The following is a 20,312-nucleotide window of genomic DNA, read 5'->3' as shown; positions in this document are numbered from 1 at the left end:
TCCTTCTATCATTCCATGCAATGCGGAGTACCCTCTTATTTTCCTCTGTTTACTCACTAGCACATTTAAGACAGAAATTGAAACTTAGGACAGAGGAGATGTCCGTAAAGTCGTGCTAAGTCTACACTGAAACAGCATGTACCAAGGTACTGTGAAACTGTGACACCACCTTACTTAGCCCATACCTTGGGCTAAGACCAAACTGTTGCCCATTTCTTTAAGCCAATGATATAAGTGCAAAAACAGCCCAACCTTGATTCATGTCTCCATAGAATAAAAAAATCAAATTGCCTTTCTCCAAAAGATAAGCTACTATCAACAGCGAATGCCTTGCATTTCCATTAAAAATTCCCCACGTTTACCTTAGTTCCCAGGTAAAAGATCTGACCACCACAGCTGCTGATGGACTGGTAGCAAGCTTTCTCTCCAACCAATGCCTACAGGGAGAAGAACATCATGCAAATCAAACTGCCTCTTGTTTTTGCAAATTTTCTCAAGATATGTATATATACTTGAATTTTGTCATTCAGAAATCATAATGAGGACTGGGAAAGAATAACACAGGCTGCTGGGCAATAGTAAATAAAAAGGTTCTTCTATCATGCCCTCCTGCTCATGAATGCAGCTTAAAGTGGTGCTGAGCTCTGACTGCCCAGAAAGCACAGAGGAGTCCTAAGGACCCACCAGCAGTGCTTTGTGTCTATCCTCAGGTAGCAAGAAAGTTACAGGGGCTCCTTCCTTGGGAAGATGTGTAGAAGGGACAAAAACAATTTAGAAACAGTTTTTTCGAGCCACATGACTCTGGCTTTAATGGTAATCCCAGGTTTCAAAAACCCTTCTTTCCAAAGCTCCAGGCTCCTCCACTTAGGGCATATCTCAAAGAGCTAGCTACCTCAAGCACCATTTGCACCCACCAGTGCTTCGCTGACATTGCCTCCTGTAGCCAGCGATTTGAAGTGGCTGCTGTTGTAGACCAGCTGAACTTCTGGAATCTCTATGGTCTCCAGCTCCTCTTGTGTCTGACGATCTATAACATGCAGCTTCTCCACACTGTCCAGAAGCACTGCTGTCCGTGAATTTATCCACTGAAAAGGCAACAAACTGCACATTTCAGCAACACACAGATAATTAGAGACCAACTAAACAGGCTCTGGACATATCCCTGAGTATCAACACCAGGATGTCTACAATCGCCAGTAACTTCGCTGTTATACGTGATCACTCCACAACAGCACCCACACATAACTGCAAAGGTGAAGGTGGGGAGTCTACTTCTGGAGTATCAGCTTTTACATTGAGAAAAACTACAAGGACATTTTTTCAGAGAAACACCTGTAGACAAATGACAATCCTCCAGGGTTCTTGCCCTCTAGGTGCAGTATTTATGCTCTAGCACACTTTCTACCCAAAGGTCTCAAAAGCATGACTACTACAACACCTGTTCTCAAATGCCTTAAGAGTTAAATATAGCATCCAGAGGCATTAAAAACAGAAATAGTACTTCCAAGTTTAAATCAAAGCCTGTCATCCAGGTTCTTCAACCTCTACTTTTATGATCAAAACTCAGCAAATAAAAAGACTTTTTTTTTTTCCTTTTACCTTTTTTTAAACATTAACACATTTATTAGCAAATTTCAAATTGCTTCAAGGCAACCTGGCCTCGAACACTTCCAGAGATGGGGCACCTACAACTTCCGTGGGCGACCTGTTCCGATGCTTCACCACCCTCACAGTAAAACACTGCTTTCTAATGTCTGACCTAAATTTAACTTCTATGAAATTGTAGCTGGTATGGATGCCCACGTTGGTATTTTGACCTTTCATGTTTTATTCTCTGTGTTCTGTAAATATGTTTTAGAGTTGAGCATTTTTGTTGTTGAAATAAAATAATCATGGTGCTTTAGCAAGCACACATATGCAGAAACACTAGAATTTTACTAAGCTAACTACAAACTAGTTTGCATTCTTTTATAAGGAATAAAAATCTTTCTTGTCAGATTCTCTCTGGCTCTTGAAAGTATTTCCTTATCAAAGCTACTCCCTTCCCAAGAAAGGGCAGTATTGTTGCCTACATGCTACTGTTTTTTATACCTGTTTAATACTACTTGCTATTTCTATGTGCTAGTTTTCCAGTGAGTCCCAAGTTTAAGGATATTTTCAGTTACTCAGCTCCAGATAAATACAGCCAGTACTTCAGCAACATACAACTAAGGACTACTGAGGTACATTTACAAGAAAATTAGTGAAAAAAACAGTACTGAAACTTACAGTGAAGTTGATGAGGTCATAGTGTAGATGGAGCTGCTTCTGCTTAGTGACATGTATTGCACCAGTATCATCTCTCTTTACCTGAGAGAGAAGTCAGACAAGGCTGAGAAACTCAAAGACATTCTTCACCTCAACCTCTATTCCCAGAGTACATCACACCAACTCCGGGAGCCTGCAGCTCCCCTCAGACAAGCAGGCTGAGCATGCAGGAACAGTGCGCACAGTTCTGAAATGGAGTGTAACATCCCACTTTCAAAAGCACTCAGATAAGTGAGGAAACAGTAAAGGACTGGCTCTGAGTAGGGAGCACAAAAATAAATGCCCTCTGCTGGATTAATTTTAAATCATTTGTTTGCAATACAGGAGGTGTACGCCATAAACCAGTAGCAGTATACGTACTCAAGGAATGGTTATACCACTCACCTCTTCATGTATCGTACAAAGAAACTGAGTTTCTAAAATGGGTGCAAAACTCCAGCACTCGTACAGAGAGCACTGAAGGACTAATTTGCATCCACTGATGACCAATGGACTCAGCCCCAACCAGAATAATGAACTCAAGGGAGATGTTACAAAGACAACTCCCAGTCAAGGCTTTAAGTCATTGTAATTTAAAGAAGAAAAGCATTCTGCAAAGAAAAACAAGGGTGTTTTTTGTTGTTCTTTTGGTTTGTTTTTGTTTGTTGTTTGTTTTACACTTTGACAATTTGAAGTGCAGCAAGAGGGAGCTGACTTGGCTGCCGTTTAACGATCTATAAGCAGAGAAGCGCCACTGCCATAGGTGAACTAGGTATCTGTGCACAGGCTGGTGCCACTACATGCACAAACATGACCAGCAAGACAGGATCATTGTAAACCCACACCCTTTTCTTTCTCCACAGAGAAAAGTTTACCATGAGAGAAGACAGAGGAGGAAGAGGTTTTAATCCATACAACATCACATCCGGTGCTTGAGCAAAGCTCAAGGTCCAAGATAACAGCAGAGCTTGGAACCAAACCTAGCACTCCAAAGCCCAAGTACTTAATTTTCTGAAACCTGAGCATTGCCCTCATGCCGAAATCAGACACGAAATCATCTTCAATAACAACTATAATCTGCATGTAGAACTTTACCAGTGGCATGCCTCAATTCATATGCCAGCAAGACTTGAAAGTTGTCTCTTAGTAGTTTATATAAGTTTTCCAGACCCATGTTTTAACGGAAAAAATAAAATACTATCTCAAATTCACACGCTCTCCTGAAAACAATCCTCATTATTTCAGCTCCAGGGGAAGTGAAATGAGGTCCAGATCAACACTTCCTTCTGCAATACACAAAACTCAGCCCAGGAGATTCTCAGGGATCAGCACCACTGCTTGCTGAAGAACAATGACCAAACAGTTTGTTTTCCCAAGCTAGCTGCAAGCTGCAGACATCCCTAGCATGCACAGATACTAGACTTCCACCCTGACTCAGTCAATTGAACAACAAGTGACTATCTGAAAAGCAGTATAAAACATTCAGGCTTACCAAAAGAAAATGAACGACATCACCTCGACAAAATGCAAGCATGGGGTTCACAGAGTTCTGTACAGCCACAAAATGCCATGCCAGAAGAGGGACACTAGAAGGGTCCATCTACAAGACAAAAAGCACAAACGATATTTAAGGCAGAACCTTAGTTCTAGGACACATGATGTTCTTCAGCTGCTACTCACTGACTTTGCCAGGTATACGCACAGGCCATAAAGCAGTGTCCTAGTGTACTGGCAGCTGAGCAGTAGCTCATGGTCTTCTCTCCACCCCCATGATTTACAGGCAACATGCATCTCTTGGCCAAGTAGATGGCCAGTCTGAACAACTGTGTCCTAGCTATCTAGTGCAGATCCAGTCCCACATGGATTGAAGGACTAGTGCAAGCTGCAGCTTGCTAGCAGCCTTGTCCTCAGTTCTCCCAATCTAACATACTCCATGTCTCCCCACAGCTGCTTTTCCAAAAGGAACTGTACCAGCGACTAGTGAAATCAAATAATCAAGAGTTTAGAAGACAGTTCAGTGCTCTAACCCCACACTGTTTCTGCCCTGCAGTTAGGGGTTCTACTGTATGACTGAACTTGTTTTTATGTACAATGTCCCCAGTGCAAGGTGACTGTAGCCATTATCAGGTCAGCATCCCATCTGTGGGAGCTTCTGGGACACAGCAGCGAAGACAAGAAGCTGAGCATCTCCTGAGCTCTTCCCTTCCCACTTATTGGAGTCAGCATCTTCACAGAGGTACAGGTGAAAGCAACCTTTTCACTTCTCTCTGCCTACAATTTACACACACCAGACCAACAGATGAGCACTATAATTCCATAACACAGAGTTTAATGAGTGCCAATAAAGTAGTAATATCAGCACCTGATCCTGACCTCATCTGCTTCACTCTAAGAACAGTTTGTGGCCATAATTCAAAAAGCATTTGGCTTCATTACTCACACGACCATAGGGAAAAGTCATCCACACTTTCAGAGATGGCTTCAGGCCAATAACTAGTATCTTCAAAAAAAACAAAGACAAAGTAAAACATTTGCGTATATAGCAGAATTTTATTCCTTGGTGATTTCTCACACAAAGCTTTTTGCAAGCAGCAGGTTACCTTTGTTAGGGAGGCCATGGCCAATAGCGAATACTGGGTGATAGGATGGTCTCTCAGCTCAACTTTTGCATGTAGTGGTTCAATACAGCAAACCTCCCCCTTTGAGCCACTGAATAGACATCGAGATTCACACGTTCTCACTCCCATAACCCTCCTGGAAACAAGAGAAACGAGCCTGGTGGCCAGCTGTCCCAGAGGAGATAAGCCTAACAATCTCATGAAATCTTAAACACAATCCTTCATAAATACTGTTTTTAAAAAGCCCTTTATACAGCTCCAGGAATTCTTTTAGAACAGCACCACACGCAGCCCCAAACAGCTGCTCAGGCATAGACAAGAACTCCTTGAGATCTTACTGAAGAGTAAAGTCCTAATAATTCCCGGAAATGATCAGATTGCCCAGACTGTCATGCCCAACCCTTCCTCTCTGTCCCATATCCTCTGAGAAGGCTGAGAAGAGGATGAGCAGTTACTGCAGGGCTCACTAAACAAGGGAAATCACGAAGCAGAATTTTTACGAGTGCGTCTCCTCTTCTTCTAATAGTCATCAAGGAATGTCAAGATCCTGAACAATACCTAGACAGACACCTTCATAATTTAAGCTGTTCTTTGACTATTAGACAGCCAGACAGCGACTTGCTTCAACTGTGAAATTAATTTGCAGCCCCAAACTACACCTTCAACATTCAGGCAGTAGCTTTATTGGTTCCAATGCTTTTTTACTTAGGTTTTAAAAATGACCCAGCATTAGTTGTTTGCATTGCTACTTTCTATGAGGTAAAGAGTTACTGACTTACTTAAATGACAGTTCAAATACGGAGCCTCCGCTGTCATTGCAAATTGCAAGTGTTGGGTCATCTGTAAACTGAGCAGATAATCGGATTAGAAGCAGCACTAAGAAATAAATAACAAAAAAAAACGATAGAAAACTTTGTGCTACAGTATGATTAACAGCACACAAAAGTACATGCATTATATCTATCAGAAATACATTTAACATACAATATGAAGTACAATTAGTGGCTTTTTTGTGTGTAAGAAATGCAAGGTTTTATGTTTTGCCCTCATACCTTCAGCAAGTTATCGTTGGATTTTGTTACCAAAGCCCCACTACTTTCTATTGGAGCTCAAAACTGCAGGGTACCAAACCTGTGCTACCACTGGAACAGCTCACAGCCTCGAAACCCTAAGTTGGTGCCAGAACTGATGAATGGTCTGTGAGTCACGAACAGACCAACAGACAGAAATATCCGTAACTACCACTGAAACCAAATGATCGAGGTAAGAAAGGGCCACAGCCACAGTTGAGGCACCCTTCCGGAGGACTTTGCAACCCAGGACCTGGCAATACAAGCAGCTGTGGATACCAATGTCTGAGTGCTCTTCAATGCTGTCATCAAGTCACGAGCTACAAAAGGGAGCCACGAAGAACAGAGGACTTGGCAAAGGGGAAGATTTGAAAAAGTGCTGACAGAATCTATTTTCTACACTTCAAATGCTTAAGTTTAAGGTTGGTAAGTCCTGTATCCAGTTCAAACCACTGCACGATATAGATAAATATATTTTAGCAACCAATTCTTCACAGTTTTTGTTATTGGAGATTGGAGTTACAGGAGACAACAACAGTTGCTTATATAAACGGTTAGAGCAGTTCATTATACTGCAGCTCACAGCCAATACTGTGATTTCAGCTCTCAAAATACTCTTTTTTTTTTTTTTTAAGAATAATTTCTGCTCACTTTTCTCACCTCTGGATAGTATAGCCACATACCTCCTAGGCAGCTGTTCTCATCTGTAAATCTAGAAGCACTACACAAAGAAAGCCAGCACATCTGACTGAACATGAGTGTGGTTGTTTGTTTTAAAAAAGGTGGTGTAAGAGTACATGCAACGTTTGTTACCTTAATGTGCAAAATAGCTGTTCCTGGGGGGTGGGCATCTGTTATTGATCGTAGCAGCTTCCCACTGGCCAGATCCCACATTGTGATCTGCAAGCAGATTGTTCTCAGCATAAATGTTTGCTGCCAAGAGCTTCTCTGCATCACCTTGTGTGTTAGTACATCAGTAAGTTTCTGTATTCCCATTACCATCCTCAGTTAGTATGCCTCCATATCAAAGAAAAGTAATCTGGAACCCTGCTCCCATCCTGTTTTTCCAAGCAGTTTACCCCACCTGCTTATACGCTCATTGACAACTTCAGAATTGTCAACTTCACACCTCTGAACCCTGTCCTTCTGGCAAGCTCTCACCACCTGCCCAAACTCACTCACCACACAGGTACCTGCCCGATAACAAGATTAAAGAGAAGTCTGCTACCACACAACACTGTTCAAAACGGTTCAATACATTCCTCTCTCACAAAAGAGAGGAACCTGCCACGAACCTCATCGCTCCTCTCCTCCTGTATTTGCTCAGCTAACAGGTCAGAGAGAACTATGCAGCCTGCATTTCTTGGCTTGCTCTTGGATATTACAACCAGGCAATTTCTCAACTAAGAAGCAGGAAGCCCCAAACTACTTTCTGCATAACTGAGGAATATTTTGCCCAGAGGAGCTGAGATTACAATTTGAATCAAACTTTTTATTGGAAATACTGTATCATACGGTTCCATAAATCATTCATCAAAGCTTTATAGGCCAGCTTTTTCAAAACTGCTGCTTTAAAATATTTTTATCTGAGTATAATTTAAAACTGGCTACTGTTCAAATCTGTATTTCCATATGGTCTTGGACAGTGTCATTTAGCCCTATCATAGGCACTGGAGTGTGTTTTATCTAGAATGAAAGTGAAACCTGACGGAGCACAGGGAAATACAACTAAAGAAAAACAAAAGCAGCCTCCTTTGTATCCCATGGTCTTAAATTTTACCAACTTAACTTTGATCTATTTTGTTTTAGTCCTGTGATGTTTGCTCAGGAATTGCTATCTCTTTTCAGGTTCAAAGACGGGCGTAAAACTACAACAGCAGATTCAAACCCTTTTTCCCTGCATTCAAGAAACCATGCTGCTGTTATACAACAGAAGCAACAAAACTTTGGGGCTAGATGTAACTTTGAATAATTTTAAGTTAGCACCACAGTAAAAACTAGCTTTAATTGCAAAGTGCAGGTCTTACAAAGTGACCTAGAAAGACTAAGCTGATTGTCCTGGTGGGCCATCGCACATCTCTGTTTATCAGAAAACTTATGCCACAACCTGCCACGATTAATTAAATCCTACACTATCTTCTGCGTATTCTCCATTTCCTACACAGAAACCTACCCTAAATGATCCGGGTCAGCTCACTGCCTGCAGGAACTGGTTGGCCAGAAGAGCTCTGGACAGGTCAAGCCATGCGTGGTGCTTCTCCGCACAAATAACAGCTACGTACTGAGTGCGCTCAGCTTGGAGCTACTGTCACCCAGGGCCTACTGTCACCTATCATACGTAGATAACCCTGCAGTAACTGTCTGAGGAAGGACACAGCACTGGACCATCTCATCTTATGGGAATTACCTGTCCTTTCGCAAAGCCACACAGGAGCCTCGAACAGTCATTGTTGATGCTGAGAGCCGAGATAGCCCCATACTGGGCGCCAACAGCAGTGCTGCCCAGACACAGTCGAAGGGCCTGGTTTTGGTCTAGAGCATAAGAATTAATAAGTTCATTTTAATCACCATTCTTTCTCTCTAACGTCATGCAATTATTTACATACACAATTCACTTGGGGTACATTAATGATTCATAGGCTTACAGTTAAGTTCCTAATGATGAGTTTAGATCAGATCAGAGCACTTGTTTGTACAGAGATCGCGGAACGCTGTCTTGCAGGGAAATACAAAAACTTGTTTAAAAAGTAGAAAACAGGCACAGAGTATAAGAATGCAGAGGCATTACGAACTGAATAAGAAATTAGTAGAAAAGTCATAGCAATCTCTCTTTGCTTTTACTATTCTACAACGGAGCTTAAGTGGCAGCAAGGAAGACGACAAAATTAATTCTATCTTCCCGGTCTCATGCTTCTTTATGGCGATTTGGACATCAACTACAAATCCCCAACACAGGCTTTTTATAAGTGCAGTTTTATGTAACTTTTATTCCTTGGTTTTGTTGATAAAGACCAGATGCTAGAGAGAAAATGACCGTGTGTCCCCAAATAACTGCGCAGTTAAAATGCTCTGTGAGCTTCAGTGCACGCAGTTCGTACTTTAAAAGGAAGCGGCAACGACCAACACGCTGTGACACAACTTCCTTCCAGGAGACACGGGCTTCTGCTACTGAGGTGCTCGTGGCTGCACAGCCTCCCAGGGACTGTACCGCTGCCTGGGCGTGCTCGGCCTGCCCCATGAACACAACAAACAGGCACCTCTGTTCCTGCTGGGCTCTTGTGCATTTCCATCACGAGGTCCCAGATTGTTTTCTATGGATGCTGCACTTCAGACGTTACAAATGATAGCCCTCTGTCTTTGGTGTACTGCTCCTACAAGCTCAGAAAACATACGGTCTGGATCTGGTTTTACACACCCCTCTATTTTTGTGCTGCTTCTGAATGAGGGAGGAAGAAGAAAAGATGCTTTGTGGGGACTGTTGGAATGAAGACTAGAGATTTGAAATATATCAGAAGCACCATGGTGACAACGTGTTCATGCATTTCACCTTGAGCAGGGAAGGGAAAGGACAGGATCCGGGGTAACAGACAGCAGCTGGGCACCAGAAACCCCCTGGAAGTAGCGCCCAAGGCACAGGACACTTCTCCATTCGAGCTGCAGCACCGTTAGCGATGTGCTAGATGTGAAACAGAGCATGGAAGTATTTCTCATTTCCTCCCCAACAGTACTCTGTAACGCAGACAGATTGATGGCTGAGCACACAGTGGGAGTCACCTTTCAAATTCTGCCAGCATGAAGAGACAGAAGTGGGAGGGATGAAAAACACTAGTGAGAAGATCACCTGAACCAATGGATTATTCCAAAGCACTGCCAGTGGGGGGAGAAACAGGCTAGGGCCATATTGAAATACTTTTTCCGCACTATTGCTTGTTTTCTTACACGTATCTTAATAAACTTGACTGCCCTATTAAGTAGTGGCCCGAAAGAAAACAAAAAACCAATCCTTTTCTTGCAATATCTGGATGGCGGTAGCAGAGGGGTAGGGATAGAGAAGATGTTAAAAACACTACTTGTTCTGCACACCAAATGACAAAGGAGCTGTGGGAGAGAGAGAAGGCCATGCTCTGTCTTGCAAACATACAAGGAAAGCTCAGATATGTTGCGGAAAAACATCAGTTTTGATCTAAAACATGATGAAAGCAGTAGTCAAGAGGACACCGTACGTTAAAGGTGCTCAGAAATCAAGTGGGTGCTCCCACTCTTGAAATCTGTGGGAGGAAAAGAGAAAGGGGCCTACAGCTGGCCATATCTACGAAAACCATTATCTGTTCACCAGGTGACAGCAGCCCAGGCAGCTCACGCATTGTTCGCTTGCTCTGGGAGGCACAGCAGAGCAACAGCTGATGCTGCAGGAAGAAGGGAGCCTCTCCCTTTTCTTTCTTTCCCGTCTGGCGTAGGCCAAACAGCACAGAAGAGTTGCATTTCCAAAGGAGAACAGGCATTAGCTCATTTGTGCTTCAAAACGTGTCATAAACAAACTGCTCTGCTGTAGGAGATAATCAGTTAAGCTACAGGTAGGTGAGGATTATTCTTCACAGTTCAATAATCAGAAACAGCATAAAACACTGCTTTCCATTAACTTCCTAAATTAGCATGATGTTCAATTTAAAGTCCTCTGACAGCCACAGAAAACACAAAGGTTCAAAGTGTGCAGAAGCAGCTCTGCAAGCGCTGTCAGTCACACCAGGCACTGTTCAGAGACTGAAGTTTTACAAGCCCTGATGCTCATGTTTAAATAAGGATGCACGCAATTTGAGCGACTGTACTGGGAACTGCTGCCCTCACTCAGTACGAGGAACATGGAGCCACAGCTTCGGCAGTATCACTAAAGCAAGAAATGAGAAAAGCACCGTGCAATTCATCCCATCTGCATGCGAGCACAAGGTCGAGCCTTCCGAAGGTCAGCCCGGTGCCCTGGGGCCACAGCGAGCCCCTGCTCCTTCTGCGCCGGGGGCAGAGGCGGGGTGCGAGCGGCATTTCAGCCACCAGCACTGCTGCACAGCACGAGGCGGGGGAACGCCTCCGAAACAAGGCCACTGCCCTGCACACAGCTCTCCTTGCTGGGAGGAGATGGAAGTGAAAATAACCCCGCCACACTACTAGAAAACACCTTGACATCACTGTGACGAGGGAGCACGCCGGCATAGATCACAGCAGTCAGCAGTTCGTGGAAGGTTTTGGTGGAAGCTCAGAGAGCACAGATAAGTAGCTACAGCTGAAAAACAAGTTTCCCCAGGGAGGTATTCCCCAAATGGTGCCTTCAAGGCCCTAAGAAATTCCTTTTCCAGAGGTCTGAAAATACAATTCGTTTACAAAGAGGCCATCTGCTAACCATAAAAATATGCTTAAAAAAACGTGAATACTGCAGCTTTTGCTATTAAAGGGTGAATTGCATTCTTTTGTCTTTCACTTCAGCTTAATGACGGCTTACCCTACCAGTAAGTCAGCACACTCTATACTTGGTATGTCAATCAATAAACTGTTTCCTGTAAAACATGGAAAAGGAAGACCTTTCACAGCTTTCTCTCTGAAAAGGGCAGCAGCTTCGGAATCACTACTTCAAATCCAGCTTTGCATCTTTACATGTGTACTACTTCCAAACCCATTTTCTTCTTCCCTCCACCACAATATCAATTCAAAATAAACAAGACGACCCTCACCCGCAGATTAAATGCTTTGTAACACTCAGGTTAGTCCTTCCTAAGAAGCAAGTGCCAACGCTTGCCCAAGATGCATTTTCAGAGTTGAGAAATCATCCCTTGGAAAGCTAACCCCAGAGAAACACATGCCGGTACTTGTCTTTGTTTCCAGCCAGTCAAATGATGACAGACAAGAAGGACCCATTAGATATATTTTTAAAAACTACAAATGAAACAGATGAAATCACTTCCAAGACAAAGCAAGGTGTCTGAATCAACGAGTTCCTATTAACGAACTCATGAAATAACAAAGATAGCAGAAGGCTATAAAAACTGATCTGATGATTTTCCAGACTATCAGTTTTTTATTAATTAGGGCAGATATAGGATTGAAAAGCATTTTTCCTCATGCTTGAAACAAAGATGGCTATCGATTGACAAGAAAATATTTTTAATTTTGAAATTTAAAAAAAGCAGTTCCTCATCTGAAAAATTTCTGGCAGTAACTACTGGTGTTGCTCTCAAAGTCTGAGGTTAAAACTCTATAGCACTTTAAAACAACTCTACAAGTAGAAAATTAAATACAAGCCTGTGAATATGAACTAAGTCACCTTCTGGAACATAGGAATAAACGTATCACCTGAGAGGTAATCACTTCAGGAGTGCTCAGGTTTTCAACCAGATCTGTTCCTTAATGCGTCATTTCCCTGAGTTTGAAAGACTTACTTTATTTCCTGCAGAATTACTCAGATACTACAAATTTTAAGACGAGATGCTTTCTTCCCACCTTTATTAAGCACAGTACCAGAAAACACTCTGCCAGGAGGTATCCCCCTGGCCTGGGGATCAAGAGAACAATAGACATGAGCTAAAGGAACAGGCTCTGGACACCTTCTCCCTCAGTGACACGACAGCTATCCCCTACGCTAGGGTGTGCTGAACCCTCCTGCCCAGCTTGAGCTAATAAAACCGGTTACTCTGAGCAGGGGTTAAGGCACACCACCTGTGGCTACCACTGCTCCCTCCTCAGCTGCGCACCCGGTGCACGAGCAGGTGCTCCAGAAGTTGCTGTCTGTGTGCGCGTGTTCCAGTTTCTGGCTCGCGGCTCCCTGCATCAGGTGTCTGATCTGCAGCGCTCCCACACAGAGCTCTCAGGCAGAAATAGGTAGATGGTGATCTCATGGAAGAGCCCTGCTTTGTCCTGCCCTGAAACGATGCCTTTGCAAGCAGCTACAGACCTGTCCTGCCCTGAAGTATTAAAAATGGCACATTGACGTGTTCCTCTGTTTTTGCCCTGAGAATTTGGAAGCGTTTGGTACACGTGCATTCAAGAACCAGTTCCCAGACTGGCCAGCAGTACTGTCCACTGACTGGTTACTGCCCTGCCTTCTTTCTTGCTGCTTATCTGGCATCTTAAATTCCAGCACAGAGTAACCTAGCACATCAACATGCAAACCGGGCAGGACGGGAGTTGTTCATGCAGGGTACGTGCACAGCGCAGTATTACTGTACCTTTTCCTTTCAGTCCACACAGAAAGGGCCAAAAGAGGAAAGAAAAAGCCAGAAATCAATATAAAAGAAAGGAGCGAAGTACAGAACAGCATACGTGATAATCCTCAGAGAACCTTCAGATTTTGCTGATGGTGCTTTCTTTTGGTAACTTTTGGCCTTTTGATTTGTTCAGTTACCCAGGATGCTGCGATATAGCTAATGCTTTAAAACTAAGCAGTTTAAAAAGTGTGCAGTCACTGAGGAAAACTGAGTTTATAAATTGAGTTCAGTGAATTAAAGACAAAAAGAGAACAGAAGTGTGCAGGAATCATTCCTGACTCTGTCTGAAACAAAGTTGGATGACATACCATCCCTCATCACCTTTAAACTGTAGCACGACTTACAGAATAATTTAGGCTGCAAGGTAGTTACGGCCTAAATTATTATGGGCCAGGGACAGGTATGGCAGTCCCTGGCCCAACTCTGCTGCTCCAAGCAGGGTTGATGAGATCAGCTTGCTCAGGGCCCTGCTGACTTTTGTGTATCCCAAGGAAGCTGATTCTGCAACCTCTCTCAACCCCTATTCCAGTGCTTAACCATTCACATGGTAAAAATAATAATAATAATAATAATCAGAGCTTCATATACTGCAAGCTGAGTCCACTGCTTCTTATCCTAACACCACGGACCTTTGAGAAAGGTCCAATTCTCTCTTTTCTATGCTTTGTCATTAGGTAGTAGAAGACAGCAACACAATATCCCCTTAGATTCTTCTTCTCCATGAAGAAGAAACCCACTTCTCTCGGTCTCTCCTTATACACCATGTGCTTCATCCCCCTAATCATCTCGGTGACTCTCCGCTGGGCTCACTCCTGTACCTCCATGCCTCTCTTGTACTGAAGAGCCCCAGACCAGACACGGGACTTCAGATGTGATCTCATAAGTACAAAGCAGAAGGAAATAATCTTTTCTTCCACCCGCTGAATGCCCTTACGATAACACAGCCCAGTATGTGACTGTATAAACAATAACTTTATAGGTTTCAATAGATCAGAAAACTTTAAGCCCTTGTTGCAGGTATGTAGAGAAATTTTTAAAGCATTAACTTTAGTAATAGTCAAGGACCTTTCAATTGGGGGAAAAAGCTGGCATTCTGCCAAGTATTCCACAGGCCACAACATGGCCTTTGGAAGCTACAAACTATATAGAGATGCAAAGATCATGGTGAAAATAGCAGTAAATGTGTTGGTCCAAAACCAATCAAGAGCGTAACAAGGAAAACTTCACTATACACACCTGCTGAACGAAACAAAATGTTATGAAATATAAAAACTGAAATACCACTGCATTTTAAGCTTCTCTGACACTCAGTGATCAATCCTCTAGAGTGGGGCTTGATGCAGAAATAGTCATAACAAAGTAAAGAACGACCCTTCCTCTTCGCATGCTTATGTATACTCCCGGAGCCCTTTCTGGAATGTAAAATGCTAAAAATCTCTCTTTATTATGACATTTGCAGAGAACAACTTCTTGTTCAAAAGCTTCCTAACTTCATTAAGTGTCTGCATAGAAAGACAGCGATAGGAAAATCACAGAAAAAAAAATTCTTTTGTAGTAGCTCCACATACTGGGCAAATTTTAGAAAAAACATGATGACCTACTCCTAAAATCTCACTAAGACTACATGCTAACTGTAGTAAAGACGTTAGTTACACTCAGATTAAGTACATCCTGTAATTATTTATATTTTGAATTAAGCAAATGGTTTAAATTCTAGATTCCCAAGATGCGAGTCTTACGCTGTCACAGTCCTTCCTATCTGTCTGTTGTACCCTGTCCCCCCACAACTTTTGGTCTCTCGAATAATTTCAGCCAACTTTGAAAGAAAACATAATTGCACTTCTAAAATTGTTAAGAATTTGGTGCTGCACAGACATAATGCACACAAACAGGATGGGTACGGGAGCACTTCAAGAACAGCTCTTACCCAACTGTTGAACTGGCTAGTCAGAGGCACACGCTCAGATATTTTTAATTTTAATTGTATTGACTTTGAGGCAGGTTGGTGGTAAGAGAAAGAACAACAGAAAGAAGGGATGTAGAGGTGACAGGTGCAAGAGAAGGTCAGGGAAGGTGAAGCCTATGATGCAAGTCTGCAGGTAGCTATGGGTAGAAGCTCCCCTTCTCAAGGAATCCACTTAATTTTCCTAATCCTGGCAGCTATTATGTCAGAGGGGAGAAGATTAATACTGTACAAGACTGATGCATACTGATTCTGGTTTCTTCGACATCAAAACAGAGTAAGTTATATATAAAAATGCAGAAAAGGTTCTTTATACAACGGCCAAGGAGCTAACTTCCTTGATATCCACATGCCAATCCCCAGCAGATCAGAAGCAAGAACTACGCAAATAAGGACAAATTAAATAATACTTGTACTTTATTTCTTTACTGCAAGAATGTTATAGTTAGCACAAACAATATATTAAAATAAATCCACCCTGCAATTCTATCTTTAGCTAGTTTGGGGATTTTTTGTTTTGTTTGTTAAGATCATTAACGTGCAAAAAAAAGAAATTAAAGCTTTATTTTTAACTTACCAAAAATCAGTGCTAACCCATGAGAAGTCCCCACTGCTATCAGATTTGATGCTGCCTGAAAAAGTCATGCAGAAAGATTGAAAATTGAGAAATGTCAGCCGCAAATCCACCACTTAAAGTCTTACTACACTCATGCAAAATTTACCAGAGAGAGATCTAAGAAGGTTAGACGGTTATAGGTACAACCATTTTCTAACATACAAGTGGTAGAAATTTCCTACATGAAAGCTAAAAAAAGTATTACACCTGAATGATCATAACCCAGATTTTCTCAGGTTCAGGGGGCTGCCTTTTCCTCTGCTCTTTGAAATTCAAATGCTCAGAGTGTTCTCACAGCGAGTTCCTTCTCTGTAAAGTCAGCCTCATTCTTTTGGTGTGGTAGCTGAGTGTAAATATTCAGAGGGTTTTCTTCACTGAGCTGCTACATCCATATCTGAACTTTTCTACAACCCCGGGCAGCACCAGTCCTCTGAAGAGACATTGTGCAGCAAGCCCAGAGCCTCCAACTCCCGTCTGGTGGAGCTAAATACAGCTACAAGAGTTCTATCGTGCCTGCAAACTGCACCTAAGTAAAACTTCATAGCAGATCTAGAAATGATGTAATGCTGTAAGTCAGATGAAAAAAGTAAAGTGCTTAAAAGTCTGGAGTACCTAAGTATAGTTTTTCATCCTACGTGTACCTCAGTCACATACAGGCTTTCAATTTTGCTGTGCAACCCTTAGACCTAGTGTCCAGTTTTTCTTTTTAATCAAAAAGTATCATTTCTTACGGATTGCTGCTACTACAGTCAAAGTGACCAAGTACATCTTTGTTTTCTTCATGAAATATTAGAACCTATTTCACAATGACAGAAATATTTAAGTATTTCACCTACTTAAAGCATTTCTCTGATTACGGGCAGCTTTACTTTCAATGTATTTTAATTAGCATGCTTGACTTCAAGAAATTTAGTGCAAATTGCTAAACAGAAGCGTCCTTCAAAAGGCTTTTAGTGAAATTTTATACATTAAGACCATATTTCAGTTACATCTGAGCAACAGAGATTTTGAACTCATCACTTTATGATCACTTCATTTTAAATGTCTTTAAAACATTGTTAGGAGTCAAAGCAATGACTGGCAAAGAAGAAATGGGTAGGAAAATTCAAAGTGTTCCATAGGTGAACACTTACAACATGAGGAAATGTTAGGTGATCTACTTGCAGGGCTTGGTCAGCAGAGGGGCAGCTGAGCACTTAGGAAAGATTGAACTCTGCTCCCAGAAGGTAGATCTTTCATGTTGCTTCTGCCACCCTGATTTGACAATTCTTGGCAAGGATAAGACTGGGCATGCATTTATCAGCTGTATTAAATTACTGCTTCAAATTTACCAAACTTATAAAACTATACGGTGCTTGGAATTTGAGTACTTACTATTGCAGTGGGCAAGCCAGCATCCACTTTGTCCTAGAAGAACAGGACAAGTTATAAGTAAGAGGTAGAATTCCCAGCTCAATGCATCTCTCTAATAAGTAGAACTAGAGAACACATTAAAACCAACACAAGTTACATTTTAACAGTTCCAGCAGGGCAGAGACTGCAGAGAGAACCACTGGCTAGAAATACCCAGAGAGAATGTGAAAGCGCACGGAATTGGAGAGCAAGTAGAACATCTTGTAATTCCATAGGAAAGTTGCTATCATGTTCTCAAAGCAGTCTCACCTGAATAACAATTTTCGGTATTTTCTACGTACACAGCACTGGTATCCAATGCAAAACCACTTTGCTCTCATGCACACGCTATTAGCTTCCCATTTGGGTTGCTCACCCGTACATCCCTCAACAAAACAACTAGCTACAGCACACTAACGTTCAGACTCCAGTCACACAACCATCCTAAAAACACTCAGAGATGAGTCACCTGTATTTTATTTTAACAAGCCTACCATGCGTGCTGCAGAAATAACACGCTTTATAAATCAGTGCCTTAACTCCAGCCTCAGTCAGTTTTCCCCTAGCAGCTAAAACTCCAGGCAGGCCTGACGTGCAGCCACAGACCCAGGAACGTGTGAGCCTGGGATGAGTGCATTCTGCGTCTGCTGCAGGCATTAAGCAAAACTGTTTCTAGCATCTTGAAGCAAGCAGAACAATAGTACTGCTATCGTTTTATATTCTTTTTTCCCATCAGCTTTACTGACATCTAGCAACACAAACTAGTGGTAAAGAGGACCCACCACGTTGCTGCTGCAAGATCTCAGCTAATACCTGATTCACTCCTAGCTAGACATTCCTAGCAGTACTTTATGTAGCAAACACATCAATATTATCCAGAACTAATGGGGAAAGGGAAGAGAATGCACACATCCCTCTACAACAGAGCAGGTTGGCATTTTAATTAATGAATGCAACCAGCAGAAAAAGATACTTACTGCTGCAGATACAATCTGGGCAGAAATTCCTTTCAGAAGCGAGAGTCGTATAACTGATCCATGGAGAGAAAGAGAATCTGGGAGTTTTTTCTTCCTACGAAAACAAGAAACAAACCAAATACGGCTTTAGAACTTTTTCTAACCCACAGCTAAACCAATAGGTAAATTCTGCACGCACCCATAACCCCTGCATTCTTATTCCTGAAGCTCACATGACCAGAATCAAATGGACATTAAATTATTAGCAAAGCTTACAATGTACCACTGTACCTGCAAAATATTTGTTTTAAACTCATCTCCTGGGGAAAAAGAAAGTCCTTCAAACAAATATTCAATTTCATGCATTTATCTGCAAACCTTAGCATTTATTAATAAATCCCAAAAGCAACACTTTTGCTCTTTAATTCAGCTTTTAGTGAGTCAGGAAGCTCCAGCCTCTAAAGGTGAACATCTGAGGAAAATATAAAGTTGAAAAAGGCTCACTAGCAGAATACAGACCCTTGGGAAAACTAAATGTATGCTTAAAGAATAACGTTCAAATCAAACACAGCTGATTTTATGTGAAAGGTAAATGGTGGTGTTTATGGAGAAAATATCTTTAAAAAGTAACAAGTGAACAAGTGTACATGGGACAGTAACTTCTAAAAAGCTGTGGCATACTATAGCACACAGTACAGAGAAATGCCCCGTGAAAATTAGATTTTTTTTTGCCACGCTCCACCAGAAAGTCAAGCTTCCAAAACTCCAGAAGTAACACACAAAACATTTGGTTCTTATCTCTCCAGAGGCACATAAACACGTAGCTTGCAAGTAGGCTGACAAAACATGTTGTTAATAGTCTATATTATGGGTAAGGACTCATTTTATTTGAAAAAAACAAAGACAGTAAGTTCACCAGCATATACCACAACAAACTGTCACATAGCCTTGTATCCTACGCAATCACTCATGTAACAATCATAACATACGGGAAGCCAAACACCAACTTCTTATGGCATGTAAGAAAGCCATAGGAGTGGCTCAGGATGTGGATGAAGCCCTCACATTTGATTAATTAATGAGACAAGTCAGCAGTATTACAGCTAACTACCATTCCAGGCTGCTTTTAGATGTCAAGATTAACATTCCACTTACAGGAGCAACAGCAGTTCACTCACCTTTTAAAAATACCACCAGCTGCTTGCAGGCTCTGGAAGTCATCAGACTTCCATCAAATCTTTGAAAGATTTTCTTTAAAGTCAATGTGGTTCAGTGTTTTAATGTCATCATTAACATTCAAATAAATTTTAATACTCCATTCCCATGAAATACACTTATTGCTCAAACAGGCTAACTCTAATGGATATATGCAGTGCTGTTTTAAAATTCATTTAACCTTCCAGGGAATCAGCCCTGTGTTACCTTTTCAGGTGTGTCCGGTCCCCACTGTCAGAACTTGCTACAGAAGATGTGTCATAGGAATGTGTATCCGTGTTATCGATGTTCAAGAGAAAAGGATCCTCCAGAATGAAAGACTCTTCTTCATCATCAGTCTGAAGGAAGAGAATCACCACAGCTTAGTAAATGTTCACAACGCACAACAACCTAACTGAAACAACAGAAAAATAGCATCAATAAAGCGGGAAAAAAATTAGAAGCTGCGGATAATAAGACAGTCTGCCTTAGAAAAACAGAACTATCATTTCACTGAACTGATATCGCTGAAGAACCAGTTTTCAGAACTCTCAGTACTCACAGATGCAGGCTGGATAGAAAGATTTTAACAAATCTTTCTTCCCCATATATGATTTACTCTTTCAAACTTTTAACAGACTTTTAAGTAAGCTGTTCTCAAATGTCTCCAGTTGCCAAGAGAAGTCCTAGAACTGTTATCATCTGCTCCTCCGGCAGTTGACCAAACGGTGGCTAAGGGTCTACCAGCACCGCTGGCTGCTATGAGCCCAGGGGCTTCTGCAAGAATGTGGCCAACAGGAGGGCTGACTGTGCTCTGACTGGGGTCTTCTGCTGGTGCTCTCTCTCTCCTCAGCCTTTGCCTGAAATTGTTTTTATGTTATTTTTAAATGGCCATTCTCCCCATTGTCTTCTAAATTCCTTACGGGTCATGTTGCCCTTGAAGCACAGAGCCAGAGAGCGCAAACAA

At 42.0% G+C, this 20,312-nt stretch overlaps 1 protein-coding gene across 4 annotated transcripts in view; it reads right to left on the bottom strand.

The window, feature by feature from the left end:
* Positions 1 to 20,312, bottom strand: part of VPS8 (VPS8 subunit of CORVET complex) — a 77,553-nt gene that overhangs the window by 55,408 nt on the left and 1,833 nt on the right. For all 4 annotated transcript variants that reach the window (XM_083848785.1, XM_083848786.1, XM_083848787.1 and 1 more), the window contains exons 3-15: positions 19,574 to 19,704; positions 18,173 to 18,266; positions 17,178 to 17,210; positions 15,765 to 15,819; positions 8,382 to 8,506; positions 6,788 to 6,874; positions 5,684 to 5,751; positions 4,887 to 5,040; positions 4,727 to 4,786; positions 3,779 to 3,886; positions 2,269 to 2,349; positions 915 to 1,085; positions 363 to 437 (exon numbers count right to left, since the gene is read on the bottom strand). In XM_083848785.1, coding sequence (XP_083704911.1) covers positions 363 to 437; positions 915 to 1,085; positions 2,269 to 2,349; positions 3,779 to 3,886; positions 4,727 to 4,786; positions 4,887 to 5,040; positions 5,684 to 5,751; positions 6,788 to 6,874; positions 8,382 to 8,506; positions 15,765 to 15,819; positions 17,178 to 17,210; positions 18,173 to 18,266; positions 19,574 to 19,704 — 1,242 coding nt within the window. The remainder of the gene's footprint in view (positions 1 to 362; positions 438 to 914; positions 1,086 to 2,268; positions 2,350 to 3,778; positions 3,887 to 4,726; positions 4,787 to 4,886; positions 5,041 to 5,683; positions 5,752 to 6,787; positions 6,875 to 8,381; positions 8,507 to 15,764; positions 15,820 to 17,177; positions 17,211 to 18,172; positions 18,267 to 19,573; positions 19,705 to 20,312) is intronic.

The sequence above is a fragment of the Anser anser genome (genome assembly GCF_964211835.1).
Source record: "Anser anser genome assembly, chromosome: 9".
Lineage (NCBI taxonomy): Eukaryota > Metazoa > Chordata > Aves > Anseriformes > Anatidae > Anser > Anser anser.
This window is presented reverse-complemented; position numbering and strand designations above follow the sequence as displayed.